Source organism: Phyllopteryx taeniolatus, chromosome 15, assembly GCF_024500385.1.
Source record: "Phyllopteryx taeniolatus isolate TA_2022b chromosome 15, UOR_Ptae_1.2, whole genome shotgun sequence".
Classification (NCBI taxonomy): Eukaryota; Metazoa; Chordata; class Actinopteri; order Syngnathiformes; family Syngnathidae; genus Phyllopteryx; species Phyllopteryx taeniolatus.
The window spans coordinates 9,922,995-9,946,348 of record NC_084516.1 but is presented as its reverse complement, the minus strand read 5'-3'; the positions used below and the strand labels follow the sequence as shown (position 1 = coordinate 9,946,348).

The window sequence follows — 23,354 nt, the reverse complement described above, 5'->3', positions numbered from 1 at the left end:
ATTAAGCTTAACTGAGAGAGAGAGAATGGATGTTGTCCCCCACCATTTCTCTAGTTTTTTCATGGGCCTGAATAAATTTTTTTGTGTGACCCTCATAAAATCAATCTCTGTAAAATGAACTACAAGCTTTGCATAAATTCTCAATAAAATAAATTATAACAAACTAAGCGTCTGCCTCACAGTTCTAAGGACCGGGGTTCAATCCCTGGCCCCGCCTGTGTGGAGTTTGCATGTTCTCCCCGTGCCTGCGTGGGTTTTCTCCGGGTACTCAGATAATGGATGGATAATTTTCAGCATAACCTGTCCAGCTATTCCGGACATAGTCTAGTTTTATTTTTTTTTTTATTATGCCGCTTCACAAATAGCCTAACCCCCAATGTCACATCCAATTTAAATTAATTTCATAATTACGTCAAAAGCCCTGCTATGAGCTTTTTTTGGGGACAAAAATCCTACACCTTCAAGCTGTGTGAGAGATACAAGTCATGAGAGGCTCGGGCATAATGTGTTTGTGTTGGATATTTTGATTTTTTGTATTATTGTCTTGATTTGACTTTTGTTTTGAGTACAAAAATAATATTTCCATCTTCTCCATTTATTTGATCAATACATTGCATTGAAATTTTTCTTCTCCATGTCTGCTTTTATAGTGCTCATCTGGTAGATTCCGTAACCTCTCTGCCGCCTAAAAATAAAGCAAGAGCGATTGTAAGACAACTTTAGGGACAGACAGTCAATACAATTACATCTTGTGTGATCATAAGTCTAGAAGGCCTCTAAGTCAAGACAAACGTCCTGTCTTTTTCCACAACAAAAGGATAATTTGTTAAAAAAAAAGTCTAAATGCCTGAAATGTACATTAAAAATCCATGAATAGGTCCCAGTTGTAAATGAAGCTGTGGAAAACATGCAGGGGTGTTGCTATTATAAATCACCTGTTCAGGAGTGAGGTCTCTCTGCTCCTGAGCAAGTATTTCATAGCCGACCATGAACTTCTTAACTGTGGCTGAGCGCAGCAGAGGGGGGTAGTAGTGAGCGTGCAGCTGCCAATGGGAGTTGTCATCCTTTAAGTAGGGACCAGTAGGGGCTCCTGTGGAAAACAAAAACATAAGCAAGACGAAAGATGCAGGATTTGTTCATCTCACTAATAAAACGCTTTTTCAGAAAGCTCACATTTCATATATCTATTAATGAGGATGACACCCTGCCCTCAGCATTACCTTAGCTTTCATGCAAACTGACGAAACAAAAATACAAATAAATGGCAGAATATATTGATTTGTTTTCTCTTCAATTCTGCAGCACACTTGCACACAAGCAAACAGGGCGACTGGCTTGAAGGCTAATTAAGAATATGCATCACCATGGGAAAACAAGACTATTCATCTCTCTTGCTAGTCACACAGCATGAATGAAGCACTTTGCTCATTAAACCTTTTGGACAGCAGACCAGAAATCAGCCTCCCTCGTCAGTTATCTTAGAGAAAACACGGTTGTTGACAATTGAGTAGTTAAAAAAAAAAAAAAAAAAAAAGAATGAAAATAATTTATTTAGTGGGTGTTTTTAGGGGGGAAAAAAACATTCCTTTAAATGACATGAGACAGATGACGGCCAGTTTATTTGACAGTTTTAAATTCCACACCAACTGAATATATGTACAGTAGGTCCATTTAAATACTTTTTATTTTGCAAGATGGCGCCTACAATTGTGGTCGCCTCGGTCACGCGCTCTCTAGTATTGTTTTTGTTTTTGTGTTTTTCCTTTGTCTTTGGATTTGCATATCTGTTGTTGACCAATACTGGCCACTCATGCCAGAGTAGCATCTGCTCCATTTGCACACTGACTGTGGAATATCTGCAACATTTGCACAATCAACATTGTCTCAGATTATCGCGCTACGTCACTTTAAACTGCATACACTCCTAGAAGTCTCGGTGCCCTTTGCACAATGCTCATTGCACCGGACTATTGCTATATTAGTCATTCAAACTGCTCTGAGTGCTAGAGGACTCTGCATCTTTGTACAATTGTCAAAAAAAGAAAAAAAAATGTACCGGCATTACCAGATAACTATTAACCCTTTATTGCTCAGTGACTGTTTTTTTGTCAATGTCTTTATGTCTCAAAGTGTTCTCTGTCAATTGACTGTTGTCGTACTAGAGCGGCTCCAACTACCGGAGAAAAATTCCTTGTGTTTTTTGGACATACTTGGCAAATAAAGATGATTCTGATACTGTACTGACAACAGTGTATATTTAAAATTACAGGTTGACCATGATCAATTTCAGGTCAATGCTTTGCTCCAGAGCACCGTAACAATAGTCAGGAAGCAGACTAGCATCCCTCCAACAACTACTTTCAATTTAGATTTATCCACAGTGGGATCATAGCCCTCTAGTTCCAAAGACCAAGTTTTACAGATGAGCTCTTGCCACCAGTTTACAACACACGAAAAACTGAAGCATACTACAAGTTTGATGGTGACAGCAACTGTGAAGATCAAGAAACGATAACATTTAAGTTTGCTAGAGGCCGAAATGCCTTCTTTTCCAGTGTGTATGGCGATGACCCGATGATCATTTTCTTGACATTGTGCCATCACAGCTAAGAAAATTATCTCCGTAAAACACAAATCCAGCAAGCTTATGAAACAAACCAGAAAAAGTACCATTTATTTGCCTTGTTCGGACTACAGAACCAAATTAAAACTGGAAACACAGTGAATACAGCAAATCGGAAGGTATTCACAGTGCTTACGGCCTTTTTGCGTAATATAATAGATTTTGGGGGTTCAAAATTATTTTATTTTTTTACCAATGCTATTATAACGGGTGTCAATTGCCTGCTGATTTTCACTATTCGTGGTTAAACCCGGTCCCTATCCCCTGCGAATAGCGGGGGTCCACTCTATATATATGAATACTGTATATATTTATTACCTTGTTGTTGTTACTGTTGTACTACGGACAAGTTCATTGTAAAACTGAATTGCCCTTCTGACTGGGACTATTAACATATTCTGAATCAAATCAAATTTGTCTTTCATAGTCTGTGAGTCCTTCAGGTGCCTTTGGGCAAACTTCAAGTGGGCTACCATGTTCCTTTTACTAAGAAGAGCCTTCTGTCTGGTCACACCACCATATAGGTATGATTGGTGGATTGCTGAAGAGATGCTTGTCCTTCTGGAAGGTTCTCATCTTTCCAGAGAGGCACATTGGAGCTTTAACAGTGACCAATGGGTTCTTGGTCAACTCCCTGACTAAGGCCCCTCTCTCCTGATCATGCAGTTTCAACAGGCAGCTGGGTCTCGGAAGAATCCTGGTGGTTCCAAAGTTTCATTTATGGATGATGGAGGCCACTGTGCTCATTGGGACCTTAAAAGCGGTTTAATTATTTTCTGTACCCTTCCCCAGATGTGTCTCGAGACAATCCTGTCTTGGGGTTCTACAGACAATTCTTTTGACGTCATACTTGGTTTATGCTCTGACATGCACTGTAGGATCTCATAAAGACAGGTGAGTGCCTTTCCGAATCATGACTAATGAAATGAATCTACCACAGGTGGACTTAAATTAAGCTATACAGCTATACATCTCATGGCTGATCTGTGGGAAGAGGACACACCTGACCTCAACCTTCATAGAAAATGCTGGGAATACTTCTGTACATGTAATTTTGTATTTTATTTAATTACATTTGCGCAAAAAAAATGCTGTGTATAGAATTTTGAGGGGGGAAAAAATCCATCTATTTTGGAATAAATCAAACATCAAATGTGGAAAAGTACTGTGAGCACTTTGTGCATGCACGTGTACATTGTATGACAATTTATACCTGTCGTCAACCAGTCATCCATGCAATCTAATAACGTGCTCTTCTCCATGACTACCTTTGGACACTTGGTTATATTGTTTTAATATCTACAGTATAATCTCAAAATATATATATAATTCTATCGGTGGCACGGTTGAAGAGTGGTAGTCTATCTGCCCCACAGTTCTTTTGCATGTTCTCCGTGTGCTTACCAAACAGTACAGTAGAGGGTGCATAGGGGATAGGCTCTAGCTCATGCACACCAATCTCATGTATTGTTAATAACACAAAATTTGAATAGGATCGTAATTAAACTGTGTTTCCCCTCACAAGAAATCTCTACGGCAGACACGGCAGCAGGCGCGGACAGGCGACTATGAATCCGTAGTACTCCCCATGTTTCCCTTTGTGGGATCCAATAAATTCTCCAGAGACATTGCCTGCCAATAAGAGTCTGACCGGAGACAAATACAGATTGAGTGCAGGGAGACAGTAAAGAAACTAACACCAGTGAAAAGAAAGAACAAGCACAAAGAAGGAACAGATAAGGAATGAAGAGAGTGATCTTATTAGTAAATGACTGTGCAGTTTCTAATGATCTTTGGGAAGTGTAAAGGTGTTCTGCAAGAGAATTCAAACACCAATTGTGCTGGTAATAGAAGTATTTGTAATGTGTTTTCCTGCTGAACAAGATTGGGCATATCTATTCCTAGTCCCTGACTTGAATGCCATCCAACTACTTATTCCATCAGTACAGCTCTAAGCCTAGCACGATAAAAAGGTGGGCTGCTGCTAAAGAAATAAAGATTAAGAGCAAACACAGATGGGAGCGATAACTCATTAGCAAAAATTTTTAATGTGTTAATATGCATTGTGGGTTGCGATGTTGTTGGAACAAAGATTCACAGCATGGGGACGGGTCCTCATTATGTCACATTTGTCTTCACGTTTCACAGTCCATAACTTGCAAAGTAATGGAGTGAAAGCCATTGTTTAGGCCAGTGAGTGGCAGGGGCAGATATCCAAGGAAATGTTGATGTTTTTTAGCCTCTAAAATGAGTTTGACTTTGACTTGGGAACACCAAAACCTTGATTTTGTTTTGTGAACTTGCTAGTATGTTTCTGGTTGTTGTCCTGTCATTTTTGCCCTATGTCTTTTTTTTGTCGAGTCATAAACACCTTAACTGAGGCCAGTGAGGGCTGCAGTTGTTTAAATGAGTTTTGGATTCTTTGTGACCTCCTGGAGGAGTCATGTTGCACTCTTGGAGTAATTTTACCACTGTTCCCAGTTTTCTGTATTTTTGGATAATGGCTCTAACCATGGTTCACTGGCATCACTTTCTCATTTGTTGAAGAATTTCTTTGGATTGTGGCGTGATGCAGTTCTCGCTGAGATCTTGTAGCTTACATCACTTAGTCTGATAGGCACAATTAAGTGATTTCTTGATTTGACAAATATGACGGTTATCAGGCCTGGGGGTGTGCAGTGAAATTTAACTCAGCTTTCCAAAAACTGTGGTTAATCAAGTTATTTGTTTTCCCATTATACATGCAAATCAAATCATTTAGAAACTGATTTTTTTTTTTAGATATTACATGGGGGGGGGCAAATGGTTTTTCACAGCACTGTGTCGAGACTTTATATACTTTTACATATAGACAACTGAACCAGAGTTCTTCTATTTATGTTTTCTCATCATATGGAGTGTTTGGACATATTTTCTGCTGTTACTGCTCATAATTTCATATTGCATTAGTCATACCTGAATGTACATTTGAATTTTCCATTTCAGGCAATAGTGGGCACTGAGATGGTGGGTGAACAGTGAAGTGTCCGTTTTGTAAAGTAACTCAGCAAGGCATAGACGCTGCACACATTGGACCCGCAACATTTAACTCTCTCAGCTATTGAGGCATGATGACACTTGCTCTCCTCTGTCACATATTACTCAGTGCATCACTGCACTCTGCTAACCTTTGTTCCGCTACGGGCCCTTTGCTTGGTGCATCTTTGCCAAAGCCTCAAACTGGGTATTTCCCCCACTGCCTTTTGCAGTGCAGATAAATATCAAGTGCAGCCCGTGCTTTAGCTAGAGCAACAGCTGCCTGGGTGGTAAACACCAATCCTGAACAGGTCTTCCAGACTTTAGTATATTTGTGCAAGCTGTTTCTTTGCAGCAGTCCAAAATCATCTTCGCAGCAAGGCTTCAGAGATGCAAGTTGATTTCCCTGTATTAGACTCATGTAAGGTAGTATTTTGACACATCAAAGGTATTTGTCATACTCATGCTTTTTTTTTTTTTATTATGGAAAAAAGGTGACTTGTAACGACTAAAGAAAGATGACCAACTTACTTTGGTTTTTAAAACCAATTTTGGAATGAATTATCTAATTTGCACATATTTATATTCACATTAAAATCTAATTGGTGCATTACAAAATGTGAATTATGATCAAAAATCTTTATTCACCATTTATTCAGTTCAAAAGGATAAATGTTTCCCCACATATGTATTTGTTTCTCGCTATTTCCAAATTCACCTATTCACAGATTTTATTGGGAACATATCATGTTATTTGCTGAAAAACTCACCTATGCACTGTCTATGTAATCAGGCCAAAGCCTGGTTCTTTTTAAAAGTACTGCTTTGGTGCCATCTTGGTGCCAAAGAACTACAGTATGTTGAAGTAAGGGGCGGAACTTCATTTCGACCAGCCATCGCCCTGCCGCCATTTATAGGCAATTATTTTAGGGGTGTCATCCGTAAGTACAACTTAAAACTTATGCAAAGCAAAAGCCATTCATCAACAACAGCCAGAAACACCGCCGGCTTCTCTGGGTCCGAGGTCATCAAAGATGGACTGATGCAAAGTGGAAAAGTGTTCTGTGGTCCAACATTTCAAATTGTTTTTGGAACTTGTGGACTTCGTGTCCTCCGGGCCAAAGAGGAAAAGTCTTGTCTTTTGTCTCAACATGCTGCCGTACCGAAGGAGTAATATACATGCTGTATTTCTTAAAAGAAAAATCCACTCACTCCACTTGGTTAGATTTCTGACCCAAAATAACACTCTCCGCAGTTGAATATATAAAAATCGACGATTTGAAGAAACCAAATCAGTTATGTTGCTGATTTGCACTAATGTCAAAAATATCAATAGACACAGAGCAGACACCACCATTCGGATCAGCAACAAACTAATTATGAGTCATGGATTTTTGGTTAAGAAAGACAAAAGACAAAAAAATTACCAAGTCTTAGTTAACAAAAGTGGAAAAAAAAAAGCCTCAGAATAGTTTCATCCTCAGTGAAAGTGAAATTTGTTCATGAGGATTGTTGCAGATCATGGGGAGAGTCCTGCTGGCAGTAATCATCATTTATGTAAACAACCACATAATCAGCACTTCTTAGGGGTCCCACAGCTCACCAACAGTGCTGCAGAAATTATGCTTCACTGTAATGTACAACTGTGGAACTATCTGATGTTTACAAAAGGGACATTCTTTTTTTTCCGCTTCTGGATCAACTCCTGTCTGCCAACTCATTGATTCCTTGCTAATGCCATCATCTTGTGGTGTTTGCTTGCCCACAAGAATAGAACAAAGATGTGGCTTGAATCTAAAATTGCTGCTTGAATTCTGCTCCATCAGCCTCTTATTTCTAAAAGCATCTTTTTCCTTTATTCCTTCACAACATCTACTTGTCCTCTTACGAAATTGGCACATGGCTGTGACAGTGGCCAGCCAGCTTTAGAGCGATCAGATGGTCTCAGGTATAAACAATGGGATTTTTCCATGTATAAGCATTTGGCAACAAACAGCTGGGGGGAAAAAAAAGAGCTGATAAAGTGGGAAGAGCTTAAACGATGAAAAAGTACAACATACATTTTAGCACAATTGATTTGCCCAAACAACAAAAACATATGGGTTGTCTATTTGGCGCTTCTAGATGTTTCTCTGTGGAACAATGCCTACTCCCCAAGTAGTGCATCTCCAAAGAACTTATTCTAAGCTACCAACATGAGCTACTCCAATGTGGAATGTAAACTAATTATACACTTATAAACAGTTTATATTACATATTATTACATAACATAACATAACATATTAATGTTTTTGGTCAAATATTTGCAGTGAATGTCTCACACAAACTTGTGCGTTTGTCACATTGAAGCAACTTTGCAAAATAGGTTAAGGACCATTAAAATTAGAATTAAGGTAAGAAAAAACGCATCCGTTTACATTTACGTTGTTGCCAATTACCTGAATGGTAAACAGTTAACCTTTAAATATGTTAATGTGTTTGACAGTGATATATGGTGCACTAATGCTTCTACTGAACACTAAAGAGGAATTAAAATCAACTTTTGACATTAAACATGCTTCTTAATATTCACCGAAAAAAGTTATTAGTTGAGGCCAAATGGTCAGGTAATTTGAATTGTTTTAAAGTACTGCTACAGCATTGTAATGCTCTTCTCCCTTGGATTATTGCTTGTCATTCCTGTTAAATTTAGTGTTAAATCCTTAGTCTCAAATGAGACATTATCATATGGCAATCCAGTTTTGAAGATTATTTCACCCTTTTCATAGAGTTTAAAAATGTATGAACGTGTGTTTCCTGTAGATGGTGTACTCTTACCATGCCAACCCATGGAGTAGGGAAAGGACACATTAAATAGATTGTCATATTTGGTTAGCAGTTGTTTCATAATGTCAGCCAGACCTGAAAAAACAGAAGACCGGAAGATAAAGAGAGCAAACAAGACTTAAGTGGAACGGTTTTCACTGTTGATCCTAAATAACTGAAGGAAGGGGAGCTTAAGAGGCAAGGTAAAACTAGAATGGACAGTCACTTAAAAATGTTGACTATAGAATAAATAATTTATACTAAAGCGACAAATTGCTTTTGTCCTTGGGAAAAACAACTTCACAATTATGTAGCATCTCCCCAAAAACACACTTACGCTCCCTCTCCTCTGTGGTCAACTCATTGATTCTGAGGACATGTCGTCGTGGTAACAGCAGCAACTGGTAGGGCCACGTCGCCCAGTAAGGAACCACTGCCAACCAATGAGGGTTCATCACCACCACCCGTTCCTAAAAGGAAAATATTGTGCATGTGAGTGAAAATTGCACAATTGTCAGCACTAACTACTTTAAGACAAAAAATAATATATATATGATCATTATTATGGTGGACGACTGATTAGAGTGTCTGCCTCACAGTTCTGAGGACCGGGGTTGAATCCCCGGCCCAGCCTGTGTGGAGTTTGCATGTTCTCCCCGTGCCGACGTGGGCTTTCTCCGGGCACTCCGGTTTCCTCCCACATCCCAAAAACATGCATGGTAGGTTAATTGACAACTCTAAATTGCCCGTAGGTGTGAATGTGAGTGTGAATGGTTCTTTGTTTGTATGTGCCCTGCGATTGGCTGGCAACAAGTTCAGGGTGTACCTCGCCTCCTGCCTGATGATAGCTGGGATAGGCTCCAGCACGCTCACGAGCCAAGGCGGATTGAACCCCGGTCCTCAGAACTGTGAGGCAGACGCTCTAACCAGTCGTCCACCGTGCCGCATGGATGAGCATTATTACGATAATTTATTCTTTTAAAAAAAAAAATTATCAATGCGATTATAATGGCCATCAATTATCTGCGGATTTTCACTATTCATGGTCCGGCTCGGTCGCCATCCCCTGCGAATAACGTGGGCTCACTGTATTATGATTAATATTGCGTTCATGGAATAAAAATTAAACAGGTTAATTCATCAAGTTTCATCCATGTCATGTTGGGCAACATCACCCTCTGCTGTCGAAATTAATGTCACAACAGCTTTTGCCCTTGCGTTGCGAACACCATGTATGTGTCAAACCTGATGACATGACCAGATGGTTTGAACAAAATTTTTGCAAGTTTGGGTTCATGCAGATTTCTAATGCCTTATTTTTCTTTCGAGAACTGTGATTGATGGGGTTTAAAAAACAATTTTGAAGCCATCACATTGTCATGCAAAAAACATTAAATACATACTAAAACCTGATTGTCTATGGTCACACACAGGTTAAGTATCCAGGGACTTTGATTTCTCACATGTCTAAAACTTGTGCAGCAAGATAGAAATTACTTCATAAATAAGAGCTTCATAAAAAGTGAGGAGAATAAATGTGCACTGACATTTGAATAAAATGTACTATAACAATGTATTAGTGAATGCTGTAAACAACATTTACCGTAGTTATTCTTTACTGATTGAATCATAATTTATGCTCTTTAACCTTCTACCACCTTCTCACTCCTTTCCACTATTTTCTCCCTGTGAGTTTAAGCGGATTATAATGCAGCAGAATAAAGATCGAATACAAATGAATGGGGAGAAAGACAGAAAAAAAGGACCACGGCGTGCAGTCAGTGGAGGGTGTCCTAAAACAGATACCTCACACCTCACAAATCCCCACCAAAAAGTTTTATTCAATTAGCTTGGAAAGTTTTGCTTTCAAACTCAAGGGTATCACATGGGAGCCAAAGCCCAATTCAAGCTTCTCCAAGTACTGCCGTGTGCCAATTTACAGTCCTAACCTCGGGTCAGACAGACGGGAGCAAATAGGAAGAAGGACACTATCGGCACAAACACACACACAAAGTACTTTTAGGCAACCCGGCAAACACTCTCTCTCTCTCTCTCTTCTCTCTCTCAGACCCACTGCTTCCATTCTAACTTTAACTCTCTAACTAAAGGTCAGCCCCCACACTCACGCGTTTATCTCATACCTGTGTGTGTATGAATGAATCTCTTTTCCCAAATCATCTACATTAACGGATGTTTGCCACCGGTGACTCCATGTTTCCTTATTTGGCTGTAAAGTGAAGCAGAACAAGCAGCACGGAACATACGCTTCAGCACTAAATACAAGCTAAAGTTCGACTCTTCAATGGAAAGGACAGTGGTGCAAAGTGCCGTGAGGCAACCAGATCCTAATAAGACCGAGACAAGCTTATTTCGGACCTTAGCCTAAGGCTTGATGTCAAAGCCCAAAAACTACTGCATGATGTCTACCTATTCCTTTTGTACTTAAATCCTTCAAAAATCTAGCAAACCTTGACCTTGAGAACATTCCCATAAGAAAGAATCTGCTCCAGGATGAACCTGTCATCATCATTATCAAATTTTTGTTTACTGTACCTAGTAGTAACATTAAGATTCTTACTCTTAAATGCGCATGTGAAACAGTACGTTGAGCTATCATGTGATATCATCCACAATGGCAGTTAATCCTTTTTAATAAATGCGCATCCTTTTGGGGATTATTATGGGTATTTTGTCTTCATGAAGGCATCAGACAACAGCATAAAGAAATTGGATAATGTTCATGGTGGTGTATATACAGTAGTATATCATCTTCTGAGTAATCTTGCATATGACTACTCTAAAGAAACAGACTATGGTTTCACTTTTATTATTCTCTCCTTTGTGCATACATTTGAAAATGACCTGCCTTTGTGTTGTATTCTTGTAATTACAACAATAATAATAATAAAAATAATAAAACATTTTATGTGTAAATAAATGTGCCCAGTTTTTGTCAGCATATTCTCTTGCCCAATTGACACTGGAGCAGCGTTACACAATCACTGCCTGTAAAGACCTTTTTTCTGTCTCGACTCCAGTTCAGTGCCAGTTTAAGCTTTATGGCCACCACACTGCTCCAACGCGGAGTACAATATACACTATCCATATATGGCCTGCGACTACCACAATTGACGAAAACACTGAACTCCTACAGCAGTCATTTGGCCAAAATTATTTGTAAAAAGTATTAATTATAATAGATATTTGATTAACCTAATTACAACTGATTCACCCTCCAAAAGGCCATTAATAGAGTTGGTGTCTTCATATTAAGAGCAACACCATTATTGTTGAGCTGCCAGTGGAATACCCCAATATGGGGTGAAAAAAAAAATAAATCTCTGGAACGCAGTTTACTCATAGTTTCCACTAAGGCATCTGCTTACGACTGCAACATTCAGATTGTGCTTAAGTGCGAAATGTGTTATGTCGAAACTTAACCTCAAGGTTGCTGTTGTTTATGTTCTTCACACATGAATAGAGAATTGCTAAAACACGCGAAACGAACCAAATATGTCTTCCTAATCTTTTCACAGGTTGAAGATAGATGCCAGAGCATGATGCTAATGAGCTTTCCTACTGCGCCATCACATGCTTCACTGACTGAAAAACAGGCAGCGTGTTCTAGTGGAAAACAGCAAGGAAAGGTGTGACAGAATAACACAGGGCGAAAGGGGGTGGAAGCAGATGGATGATGCGCAAGATTTTCTTTAATAATGGAAAAGTCAAGGGCAACTGGACTTGGTTAGAAGAGTATTTGTTACTGAACTGGATAATCAATAAATCACTTCAACACAATGGCTTGCTATAATACTGTATGTCGTATTAAAATAAAAGTTAGCATAACTTCCAAGTGACTTATTTCCTCACCATAAAAATGGCATAAATAGTATAAAACAACTGCAATCCTTCACTTTTATAAAAATGAATCTTGATCTAGAATTAAAAAATAACGTGCTATTTGAAAAGGTCAAAGTCTTCATTAGCTATGGTGTTTCATACATAATGTGTTCTGTTGTATTTGTAATAGAGTGGAAACTCAAAAGTAAAACACAATCTGATCCTGGAAAGCGGCAAAAAAGAAAAACAAAACAAAAAAATACCATAAGATATAATGGGGCGGCATGGTGACCGACTGGTTAGCACATCTGCCTCACAGTTCTGAGGACACGGGTTCAAATTCAGCCTCGCCTGTGTGGAGTTTGCATGTTCTCCCCGTCCCTGCGTTGGTTTTCTCTGGGTACTCTAGTTTCCTCCCACATCCCAAAAACATGCATGGTTGGTTAATTGAAGACTCTAAATTGCCCCTAGGTGTGAATGTGGGGGTGAATGATTGCTTGTTTATATGTGCCTGCGATTGGCTGGTGACCAGTTCAGGGTGTACACCAACTCTCGCCCGAAGAAAGCTGGGAGAGGCTCCAGCTGCCTGCGACCCTAGTGAGGATAAGCTGTACGGAAAATGGATGGATGGATGGAAGAAATCACGGAACTATGAAAAAATCAGTTCCAGGGGCTAATTGCCGCAATAATAAACTCTTAATTAAGTGTAAAGGCATGTTTATGCAACAATTTAACATTCTTAACTGTCATACAAGTACAAAAAACACTATTAAAAGTAAGAGGTAACGACATCGCAGTCTAGACTGACTTTAGAGGTAACAATTTAGTTAAATTCACAACCGTATGACCTTGGGAACATTTTCTTTACATGGGTGTCTCTATACTGTGGTTGTTGAACCGTACCTTTCTCTCAACTTCTTGCTTGGCATATTGCAGCAGCAGCGGCTCTTTGTGTTTTTCATAGAACGCTCTCTGACAGCGATCAGACAGAGCTGGCTCATTTGGGAGGAAGCTGCTGGCCCACACCTGTGATATCGAAGGAAGTAGAAAAAAGATGGAGTAAGACAATATTAAGATATGACAGAATCCTAGAAAATTGCGATCAGGTTATGCTCAAAACTACTCTGAGAATAAGTTGAGACCAGAGGCATAGCAAGGGTTGCCAAGATTTCTGTGGCCCCGGAGTTGCTTTAGGGCTACTGTAGTTCTAACCTTTGTGTGTAGAATTTGTGGTATTGTGCACCACTCACATAATGCATACTGTATTTGTCTGAGATTATCAATTCTCTACAATTATCACTGTCCCAACATTAACTACCTTGTAGCCTTAGGAGTTAGGGCAGGGAGGAATGAGAGGGGAATGAGGGAGCCAACAATATCAAGACACTTCTTTCCACTCTTTAACTAAAGATTTTTCCTTTTAATTATGAACACTACCTATTCGAATACGACTTCTACAATGATATTAATAGTGGTCTCTTAACCATTTTTATGAGCTTTTCGAGCTTTGCTTAATATCATTTCTGACATTGGGACTAAAAATTTATGAAAGTAGAGCATGTAGACCAAATACCAGAGGCATTCAGTGCTGTTTTTGCATGCCATGCAGCGCTGCCTCTGACAGAATGGCTAATTGTTTTCTAATTAAACAACGCTAAATTTATTCACCCAGAATGCAGTGCACATCCAAAGGCGTCACACACATTGTGAAAAGCGTCCCTCTGGTAATTAAGTCATTATTCTTTCATTTTCAAGTATTTTTGTGTTGGCCCTTCTTCATCATATATCATCCAGCAGCAGGGTTTAAATCCATAAATGATATCACACAGTGACTGAAAGAAGACAGAAACTGACTTATTGTAGCTGTTGATATTAAAAGTTCTTGGATACTCAAACCTACATTTGAGTGTGTGTGTGTGTGTGTGTGTGTGCATGTGTGTGTGTTTGCGTGTGTGTGTGTGCGTGTGTGATTATATCTGCATGCGTGCCAACATCTGTAGCTGGGGGTGTATTTGTGCAGCTGTGTTTCTGTGGACACTAGATCCAGCTCAGATCCAGTAGCAGACTGTTGACTCAAGGAGAAATGAAGAGATGACCCACAAGAGACCAACAAAGATGAGCATCTATTCCCACAAGACAAGTTGTCGGGAATATGTTAAAAAAAATGAATAATTTCCCTCTGTCCGACAATTTAAAAGACTTTATCAACAGTGATGTCAGTGACACGTTACCTAGTAACATTTTACTCGAATACTACCACGTTTTATCGTAACGGGTAATCTAATACATCCAGACCGGTAATCAGGTTAAAGACACTTGTCCAATTAACTGTGCGTTACAATTTTTTTGTAATTTTCCTTAGTTACTTTTAAAGTCAAGTACTTAGTAAAGTACCTAAGTGAATTTTTCTAGGGCAACATTGTTTATTAAATATTGTACACATGGTTCATACTACAAGTATCTCAATAATAATTACATTACATTGAAGCCCGAATAGGCACTGGCAAAACAATGTGAGTCATGATCTGAAAACTGTAAATATGTTCAACTATAACATTGTTCTTTTAATTCAAATCCAGAATGTACTTGAAAAATGAATCTTGCACTACAAATATTATCCCAAATTAGATCTTTCCGTTTACATTATTGTATTTTCATTGTAACTAGTTAATCTGGAAAAACAAAAAATATATATATTATATTTTCATTGTAACTAGTTAATCTTGGGGGGAAATAAATAAAACTAAAAAAAATAGAGAACGCCATGATACACAGCGTTTGCCTGAAGTCACACACTGCCCTCTATTGTCAATGTCTAGAAATTGACAGTACATGATGCTGACATTGCCAGGTATTATTGCTTGAAGAAATACTATTTTTAAAATCTTACTAAGCAGCCAACAATTAACTATTTGTTTTAAAAAGGTGACTGGATGTCCCGTAAATTAAGTTACCATAAAAGATTTTAAACTTAACTACCAACGTACCGTAGTTTTAGGCTTAGATATTTTGTGTGGTCAATATTGTGCGTGTGTGGGTTTGCATATTTTACCTGACAATGCGGATGCGGATTGGAACAACCCATCATAGCTCCTTTATTTTCAAAGATCTAAAGAAAAAAAAAAACATTTTTTTAATGAAGTGGCGGCACGGTAGACGACTGGTTAGAGCGTCAGCCTCACAGTTCTGAGGACCCGGGTTCAATCCCCGGCCCAGCCTGTGTGGAGTTTGCATGTTCTCCCCGTGCCTGCGTGGGTTTTCTCCGGGTACTCCGGTTTCCTCCCACATCCCCAAAACATGCATGAATTGGAGACTCTAAATTGCCCGTAGGCATGACTGTGAGTGCGAATGGTTGTTTGTTCCTATGTGCCCTGCGATTGGCTGGCAACCAGTTCAGGGTGTACCCCGCCTCCTGCCCGATGACAGCTGGGATAGGCTCCAGCACACCCGCGACCCTAGTGAGGAGAAGCGGCTCAGAAAATGGATGGATGGATGGAAAAAATGAAGTTAGATATCTGTTTTTGCTGACATGCGCTATGATGCTGCACTAAAAGATGGATGATTTATATGACAATGGTGGTAATTATTCAGTATATGACAATGGTGGTAATTATTCAGTACAAGAAGATATTAAATACAGTGTAAGTACAGACTGGACACAATAGAACATCCATCCCTCCATTTTCATTACCGGTTGACCTGTTCAAGGTCGTGAGGAGCTGGAGCAGAAGGGCACAAATAGACAGAAAAACATTCACACTCACATTCACACCTACAGATAAAACCATGCTGCCTGCACATAAGTCAGGCAAGTGAACCACTACATTGTCAGTGACACACAATACGACAAAGAACCTGAATGAACATCTTTTAACATCTTTCTAAATTTACAGGTGAGCCGAAGCCTATTCCAGCTGGTTTCGGGCAACACACCATGGCACATATAGATAATCACACACCACACAGAAAGGATCAGGCCGAGAAACCACTATCTTTGAGGAAGGATAAGTTTCAGCGTTTGTGACTGTGAAAACACACTTCTTGATGAGAAAAATTGTTTCTGGGAAACTTTTTAAAAATGAATAATCAAGATTGTTTCCTGTTTGAGTTCAGCTCTCTCCCTGTACAAAATATATTTAAAATGAAACTCTGTCTACGATGACATGTTTTAACATCTGAGAAAGGTGTCTCTTCATGGCAAAGAAAATAACTGAGTAGAAGAAATGTGTTTAAACATCAAAGGGCATAATGCATAAATGTTTTGCCAGAAACTTCATTCGTTATTTTGCTCATATGATGCTTACATTTATGGCCTAACTCTAAAGGTAAATTCATCAGTTAATGCTTTTTTGCATGTTTTTGTACTTGAAAATTCCTCTCTGGTGTAAAGTTAAGCAAATACTTAAGGACAAAGTATTGTAAAACAGTCAAATGTTCTGCCTGCAAGTCACATCTTTGTTGTTATTAGCGTTGAAAAATCCCCAAAAGTAGTTATTTTATTCATTACATACTTTTTTAAATCTATCGGCTGATTAATCGGTGACCACATTTTTTTTTCTGTGATCGCTATCAGTCTAAAAAAAAGCTATATCAGTCGGGTCCTAATGAGAACCATAGCAAATCCCTGAGGGGAAAAAAACAAACAAAAAGCAAGACTTGTTTTGAAAGGCATCTTATGTTACTATAGACAATGGGGTCTTATCGGCATATCCCATACCTGAACCCATGGGTAGGTGGCACCCAGTTCTTCCATGAGTTCCGCCCATTTGTCAATCACACTGACAACTTCTCCTTTTTTCATCAGCGGGAGGCTGATGTCAGACCAGGGATGGAAACACATGACCTTACTGAAAAGATGTGGGGTGTTAGTTAAAATGGTGGCAGTAGTTTAAAAAAAAAAAAAAAAAAATACTTTTTTTTTTTTTTTAACAGTATTTGTAAAAGTGTATTCTTTACCTTTGGTCACACTGACCTTTTCTTAATGTGGGTCTATTATAATGTTTTTAAATTATAAATGAGTGGTTAAATTGCAGCTGTGTTTTCCTTGAAAAGCATGGAACGATGTTCATATATACGTGCGGGAGCTCCCTGTTCAGAAAAAATAAATCTCTCGTCAAAACTGTGAAGGCTGAGAAACGTCTGGGAAAACACCTGTCAAAATCTGACCATTTCAGACATTTTTAGTGGCTTTTCTAATGAGGTTTCTGGTTGTGTTTTTCAAACTGACAGAAAAACAACTGACATGCCTTACGAGGTGCCCCTTGCAGAAAAAGATGATTGTGCTTGTGTATGGAATGCAAACTGCATCAATAAACATCACCTTCCTGTGAAATTTCATTTCAGGTTCCATTCGCTTTGCAGTTTTTGTAAGCATATTGACATTCGAACAACGTCGCAAAATTGCCATCTGGCAAGAAGTTACCTTGGTACTATGGTCAGTCTTGGTACTATGGCAGACATCTGGTTTGGGGGAGGAGACTAAGGATTGGTGGAGATACCAGTACGTGTGCGATATATATATATATATATATATATACACACACACACACACACACACACACATTTTAAATCTGGCTTAAGATGTTAAAATTCATGTCTCTACACTGCTTTAGGTTTTGGTTTACATCTGATTAGGACCCGAGCTCTTCTCACCAAAACAAATGGTCGTGGGGAGAATTTTATCTTCGAGAACTAGAAGCTTTTCCTCTTCATGACAGAGTGTATTCACTGTGTGGTTCGCCAGTATAGTACTAGATATCTGCTAATGGTAGTGTTACATGACATGTAATCTTTACTCGAGTAGTACACATGATAATATCAGCAAGCTGTTTTTCAGTGCAATCAGTCTACAAATTTGGCCAGAAAACTGGGAACCATTTAAAGGATACATTAGACCCTGAGCACTTTGACTCTCCGCAATCACACGATTACATTAACTTAATTGTGACTTTCAGTTAAAGTGATTGTTGATTCAAGAGAAAAAAAATGTAAAGCTATAAACTGATACTGAAGGTGAGACAAATTTCCTGACTGTAATTGACACCCACAAGCTATTCTTGCACGTCAGTTGTTCTCCCTATCTAATTTCAGTCAGTTTGATGCAGATGCCAGGTTGAAGGAAGCATATGGCTGAGCTGCAGATCTAGAAATGAACTTCCTTTCTTGTTCCCCATCCAAATTGGTTTATGCTGACAAAAATGTACTTTAGCAAATTGGGAGCTTACTCAGACAAGCCAGAGTTTTAACTCATTACTGTGGTTAATCTAAATTGAATGTAACCAATTAACATGTCTCAATAGAACTTGAGACAAATCATGGACCCTTGAGAAGAAATTGATTTTATCCTCTGCTACTTATTGGTATTGTAAATGGCATTGTGCATAAAAACTTGATGTTCTCCCTCATGTTGATTTTTTGTTTCCTCTAGCACACAAATCCCCCAAATCTTGTTTCAGTATAACAGATTGTCTCAGTGCTGCTGGGGGCCAACAAAACATTTAATTCAAGATCCCTTTGCAAAAACACTAAAACATTATGTGGGAACAAATATGTATTCCAACCAATTGATGGTGAAAATGAAAAGACTGAATCCCATATTGAGGAAGGAAAACTTCACATCAATCCAAAAACATGGCAAGAAATCAGTTTCAGAATATTGCCCTTATTATCCAGTGTGTGTGCGCGAGTCTCAACACATGGGATGTCAACACGAGGTTTCAAGCAACACATACTGTATATGAATGTAATTAGATATACTGCATGTTTGTAGCATGCAATGCATTGATATGGGTTTGCCTCAAAACCAATGAACCAAGATGGTTTGAGTGGAACTTTCTTTGCAGAGGTTTTTGAGCTACTCAGCAGGCTGTGGATGTCAACTATTCATTAGGCTTGTATGCTGGAAGTGAGCAACAGGAAGGGAGTGGGTATCCTGTTTGGCGTGTTTAACATGTAAAGATTGAATGTGTGCAGTCATTACATGCAGCTAAGAAGTATATATTCTTCTGAAATACAGTGTAAATGTTCCTGACTTTTCTTGTCAGGTTAGGAAACATTTCCATCCACTGTTGGTTCAGGAGAAAATCAAAGCATAATGTGCCCATGGGTGTGACCGGGTGAAAGTTTAAGGAAGTCCAAAACAATGTTGGACAGCTCTGCACTGATTCAAACTTCACTTGAATTCCAGTACAGTAACTCTAATGCTGATTGGTCCAAAAGAGGAATCCATATTACAGTATTCTACTCTTGGACAGCCTAAACAGAACCAATTCTGGATCGGTATAATTAAGTCATCCTTTTCTGCCAAGTCTGCCACGATGCTCTGCTGTGACTGACACTACATGAGAGGTATTGACATAACAATAGGTTTGTTATGGTGGGAGTAGTTTGCAGACGACTAAAATTACACCGCATTATATTGAGTGATATTTCTAATATTGGCTGGTTGATAAGTAAATAAAGACTGAATACATAAAAAGTAGCTGATAGCTAACATCAAATATTTGTAGTAATTATAAAAAAAAAAAAATTCTTACCACACCCCTCTGGCAGCTTTAGATTGGAACAATGGATGACCTGACACTGAAGAGCACAACATTTTTATTTATATTTTTAACTCACACAATACTGTGTAATGAAAACAGTCAGCAAACTATTAAGAATACTAAGAACTAGTATTTTTATCCTATTCCTCCTCATGAGTGTGTTGCTTTATGATGAAGAACCATGAGAGTGCAGAAAATTGATACACATTAGCAAGAGATTTATTTTCCCTAATGTGAAATAATGACTTTTATAAGGAACAAAGAAACACTCACCAGGATCTGGAGCATCTGACTGCATGGCAGGGAAGTCATTTTCAAAAATAAAAGTGCTCTTGTATTCTGGATTTGTCTAGTGAGACAACACAACAAATACACATTTCATTTTGTCTAATGGTTGCCAGTCGACAACCAAATGTGCAGAATAAAGTGGTGAGATGTCAGGACCAGAACGGCCTTCTCTGCAGACCGACGTTTACAACCAAAATATAAAATGAGGATCAGATGTATACAAGATGGATGGATGGGGTATATATGTAATTTTTGTCTGTGAAATTGTATTATTTATTCCACTCATCTTTATTTTATAGTTTCTCTTGGCTGAACTGCTTCCAGTATGTGTATGTTGGATTTCTATTTTTTTTTGTCCAGATTTCAGCCTCTCATATAGAGAAGAGATGTGTGCGTATAGAGGCTGAAATCTGCCATGTCAATTTAATTTGCCCCAGGTCTTCAGAATCTGTAGCGCTAGCCAATGTAACAAACTATATTAGCAATGGGAACGTATCTGTACTCAACCAGATTTCAATTTAAAATGACAAGGCTAGCTGGTCCACAATAATGTCAGCATTTTATCATCCTGATTGGTTGGTCAGAGCAAAACTCTTATAGCCAAGTTCATCCATCCATCCATTTTCCTCCGCTTATCCGAGGTCGGGTCGCGGGGGCAGCAGCCTCAGCCGGGAAGCCCAGACTTCCCTCTCCCCAGCCACTACCTCCAGCTCTTCTGAGGGGATCCCGAGGCATTCCCAGGCCAGGCGAGAGAAATAGTCTCTCCAGTGTGCCCTGGGTCGACCCCGAGGTCTCCTCCCGGTGGGACGTGCCCGGAACACCTCACCAGGGAGGCGTCCAGAAGGCATCCTAAACAGATGCCCGACCCACCTCATGGCTCCTCTCGTACTCGGAGGAGCAGCGGCTCTACTCTGAGCCCCTCCCAGATGACTATGGTCTCAGATTTGAAGGTGCTGATTCTCATCGCAGCCGCTTCACACTCACTTGCGAACGCTCCAGTGAGAGTTGGAGAACACGGCTTGATGAAGCCAACAGAACCACATCATCTGCAAAAAGCAGAGATGCAATACTGAGGCCACCAAACTGGACCCCCTCTACGCCTAGAAATTCTATCCATAAAAGTTATGAACAGAATCGGTGACAAAGGGCAGCCTTGCCGGAGTCCAACCCTCACCGGAAACAAGTCCGACTTACTGCCGGCAATGCGGACCAAACTCTGACAATGGTCGTACAGGGACCGAACAGCCCGTATCAGGGGGTTCGGCACCCCATGTTCCCGAAGCACCTCCCACAGGACTCCCCGAGGGACACGGTCGAACGCCTTCTCAAAATCCACAAAAGCACATGTAGACTGCCGGTGTGACGACTTACATCTCTCTCAAAATCCACAAAAGCACATGTAGACTGCCGGTGTGACGACTTACATCTCAAAAAACTAAGTCATGTCACTTGTACATCAAGGTACCTCTGAATTACAGACGTATGCATGCTTTGTTACCTCTCCATTAGCTCGTGTGTTTCCAGGACACAGTGGATTGTAAGGATCATATCTTGGTATACATTCCTCTGGAGGTTTTTCCACTTGACCGGCCCAGGGTCTCTTCATACGGTGGGCTGAGACCAGGACCCAAGTGTCTCTCAGAGGGTTATACCTCAGGTGCTGGTGCTCTGAGGGTGAATTGAGACAAAAGAATGATACTTTAACACACTTCTTCTTTTCCTTTCGGCTTGTCCATTTAGGGGTCACCACAGCACATCATCCTTTTCCTATAAACCTATCTCCTGCATCCTCATCTCAAACACCAACTACCCTCATGTCTTCCCTCACTTCATCCATCAACCTTCTCTTTGGTCTTCCTCTAGCTCTCTTGCCTGGCAGCTCCAGCCTCATCATCCTTCGACCAATATACTCACTATTTCTCCTCTGGATGTGTCCAAACCATCGAAGACACCTGTTGAAACACATACTTATCGAGGTTGGTGGTTCATCAAAATATGCGCTTTGTTTGAACATTCACACATTATGAGTGATACTAAAGCAGAGTACACACACTTGCACAGGGCGTCAATTCGCAAACAAACACAAAGTCTGGTTTGTGCTTTTCAGACAACTTGATCAACGACTCTTGCGTGACTCAGTATGGCAATACACTGACGACTATGTTCATTATACGAGAGCATACTGGAAATCCCACATACCCTGTATGCACATTGATAGCTGTAGTGACATAAAGAACAAAACATTCAAACCGCCCGTGCAATACTTTGACAATGTGGCAAAATCCTACAGAAAACAAAAAACAACGTGGTTCGTATACTAATCAAACAAAATGCTAAAGTACAACAATCAATCAATCAACTGTGTAGACTACCATTCACCCAGAATGTAGAGCAGTCAATACATAACCAAATCTACATATGCAAGCACAGTTTCGTATATTTACAAAGTCAATATGCAGAGAAAAGAGCTACACGTCAGCGCAGCAGCTGGCATCAAGAAATTATTTTCGTTGAAAACTATACACACACTTGGAAGTATAACTGGTATGCATAAGAAAGGATCAAATATGGCGACATCCTGCTTCCATACATATTCGTTTGATCGGGGGGCGGGGGGATTAAAGTTTGGGAATACGCGGGATAATAAAAGCGGTAAATAGAACAAAAGTTCAATCACACTCACTATCATATTCGTGTAGGTTTGGTTCCGGTGCAGAATTTAGATGCAGGAGTTTCGGATCGAATTGTAGCTCTGGTTAATTAAACATGCCAAAGTAATTCAAATCAGTACAACTCCATACCTTTTGGATCAAAATGGGTTTCGGGGCCACTCATGTCAACAACGTTGTTTAAAATCGCCCTTTGGAAAACTTCGGCTGCTACTTCCTGTAAAACAGGAGCATACTATTTGCTCTACAAATACGTATCTGTGTCTTTAAAAAAAGGCGTTCACGTAGACGGACTTTACTGGTACATGTTCAACATATCATTAATATTAAACATCATATATAATTAGAACTAAAACAGAGCTTTAAATGATAGCGTCATAAAAAAAAACCGTAAACCCGAAGAGTGCAATCGAATGGAACATACAGCGATTTCGTCATGATTGGTTCAAAGGTTACGTCTTCGTCATCCGATTGGTTCAACGGTTACGTGCCGCCTCCACTGATCCAGGAAGTAGCCGTCAATCCTATGTCGGTGGTGTGAGGTGCGCCATAGTTTTCTTTTCTAGGAGC

General features: G+C 39.6%; 1 protein-coding gene across 8 annotated transcripts; it reads right to left on the bottom strand.

Moving 5' to 3' along the window:
* Positions 1 to 574: 574 nt before the first annotated feature.
* galt (galactose-1-phosphate uridylyltransferase) lies at positions 575 to 23,346 on the bottom strand. 8 transcript variants are annotated; one of them, XM_061799341.1, is made up of 12 exons: positions 23,209 to 23,346; positions 22,917 to 23,001; positions 21,614 to 21,783; positions 20,101 to 20,176; positions 19,819 to 19,864; positions 17,001 to 17,130; positions 15,336 to 15,392; positions 13,187 to 13,309; positions 8,781 to 8,913; positions 8,456 to 8,539; positions 936 to 1,090; positions 575 to 685 (listed from the first exon to the last, which is right to left on the bottom strand). In XM_061799341.1, exons 2-12 carry the CDS (start codon positions 22,948 to 22,950, stop codon positions 596 to 598), a joined length of 1,098 nt encoding a protein of 365 aa, XP_061655325.1. In that variant the 5' UTR covers positions 22,951 to 23,001; positions 23,209 to 23,346; the 3' UTR covers positions 575 to 595. The 8 variants fall into 8 exon arrangements, with proteins under 8 accessions (XP_061655325.1, XP_061655327.1, XP_061655329.1 ...); XM_061799343.1 differs by lacking the exon at positions 23,209 to 23,346 and adding an exon at positions 22,030 to 22,067 and having other exon boundaries at positions 22,917 to 23,192; XM_061799345.1 differs by lacking the exons at positions 22,917 to 23,001; positions 23,209 to 23,346 and adding exons at positions 22,030 to 22,067; positions 22,799 to 22,903.
* Positions 23,347 to 23,354: the final 8 nt, after the last annotated feature.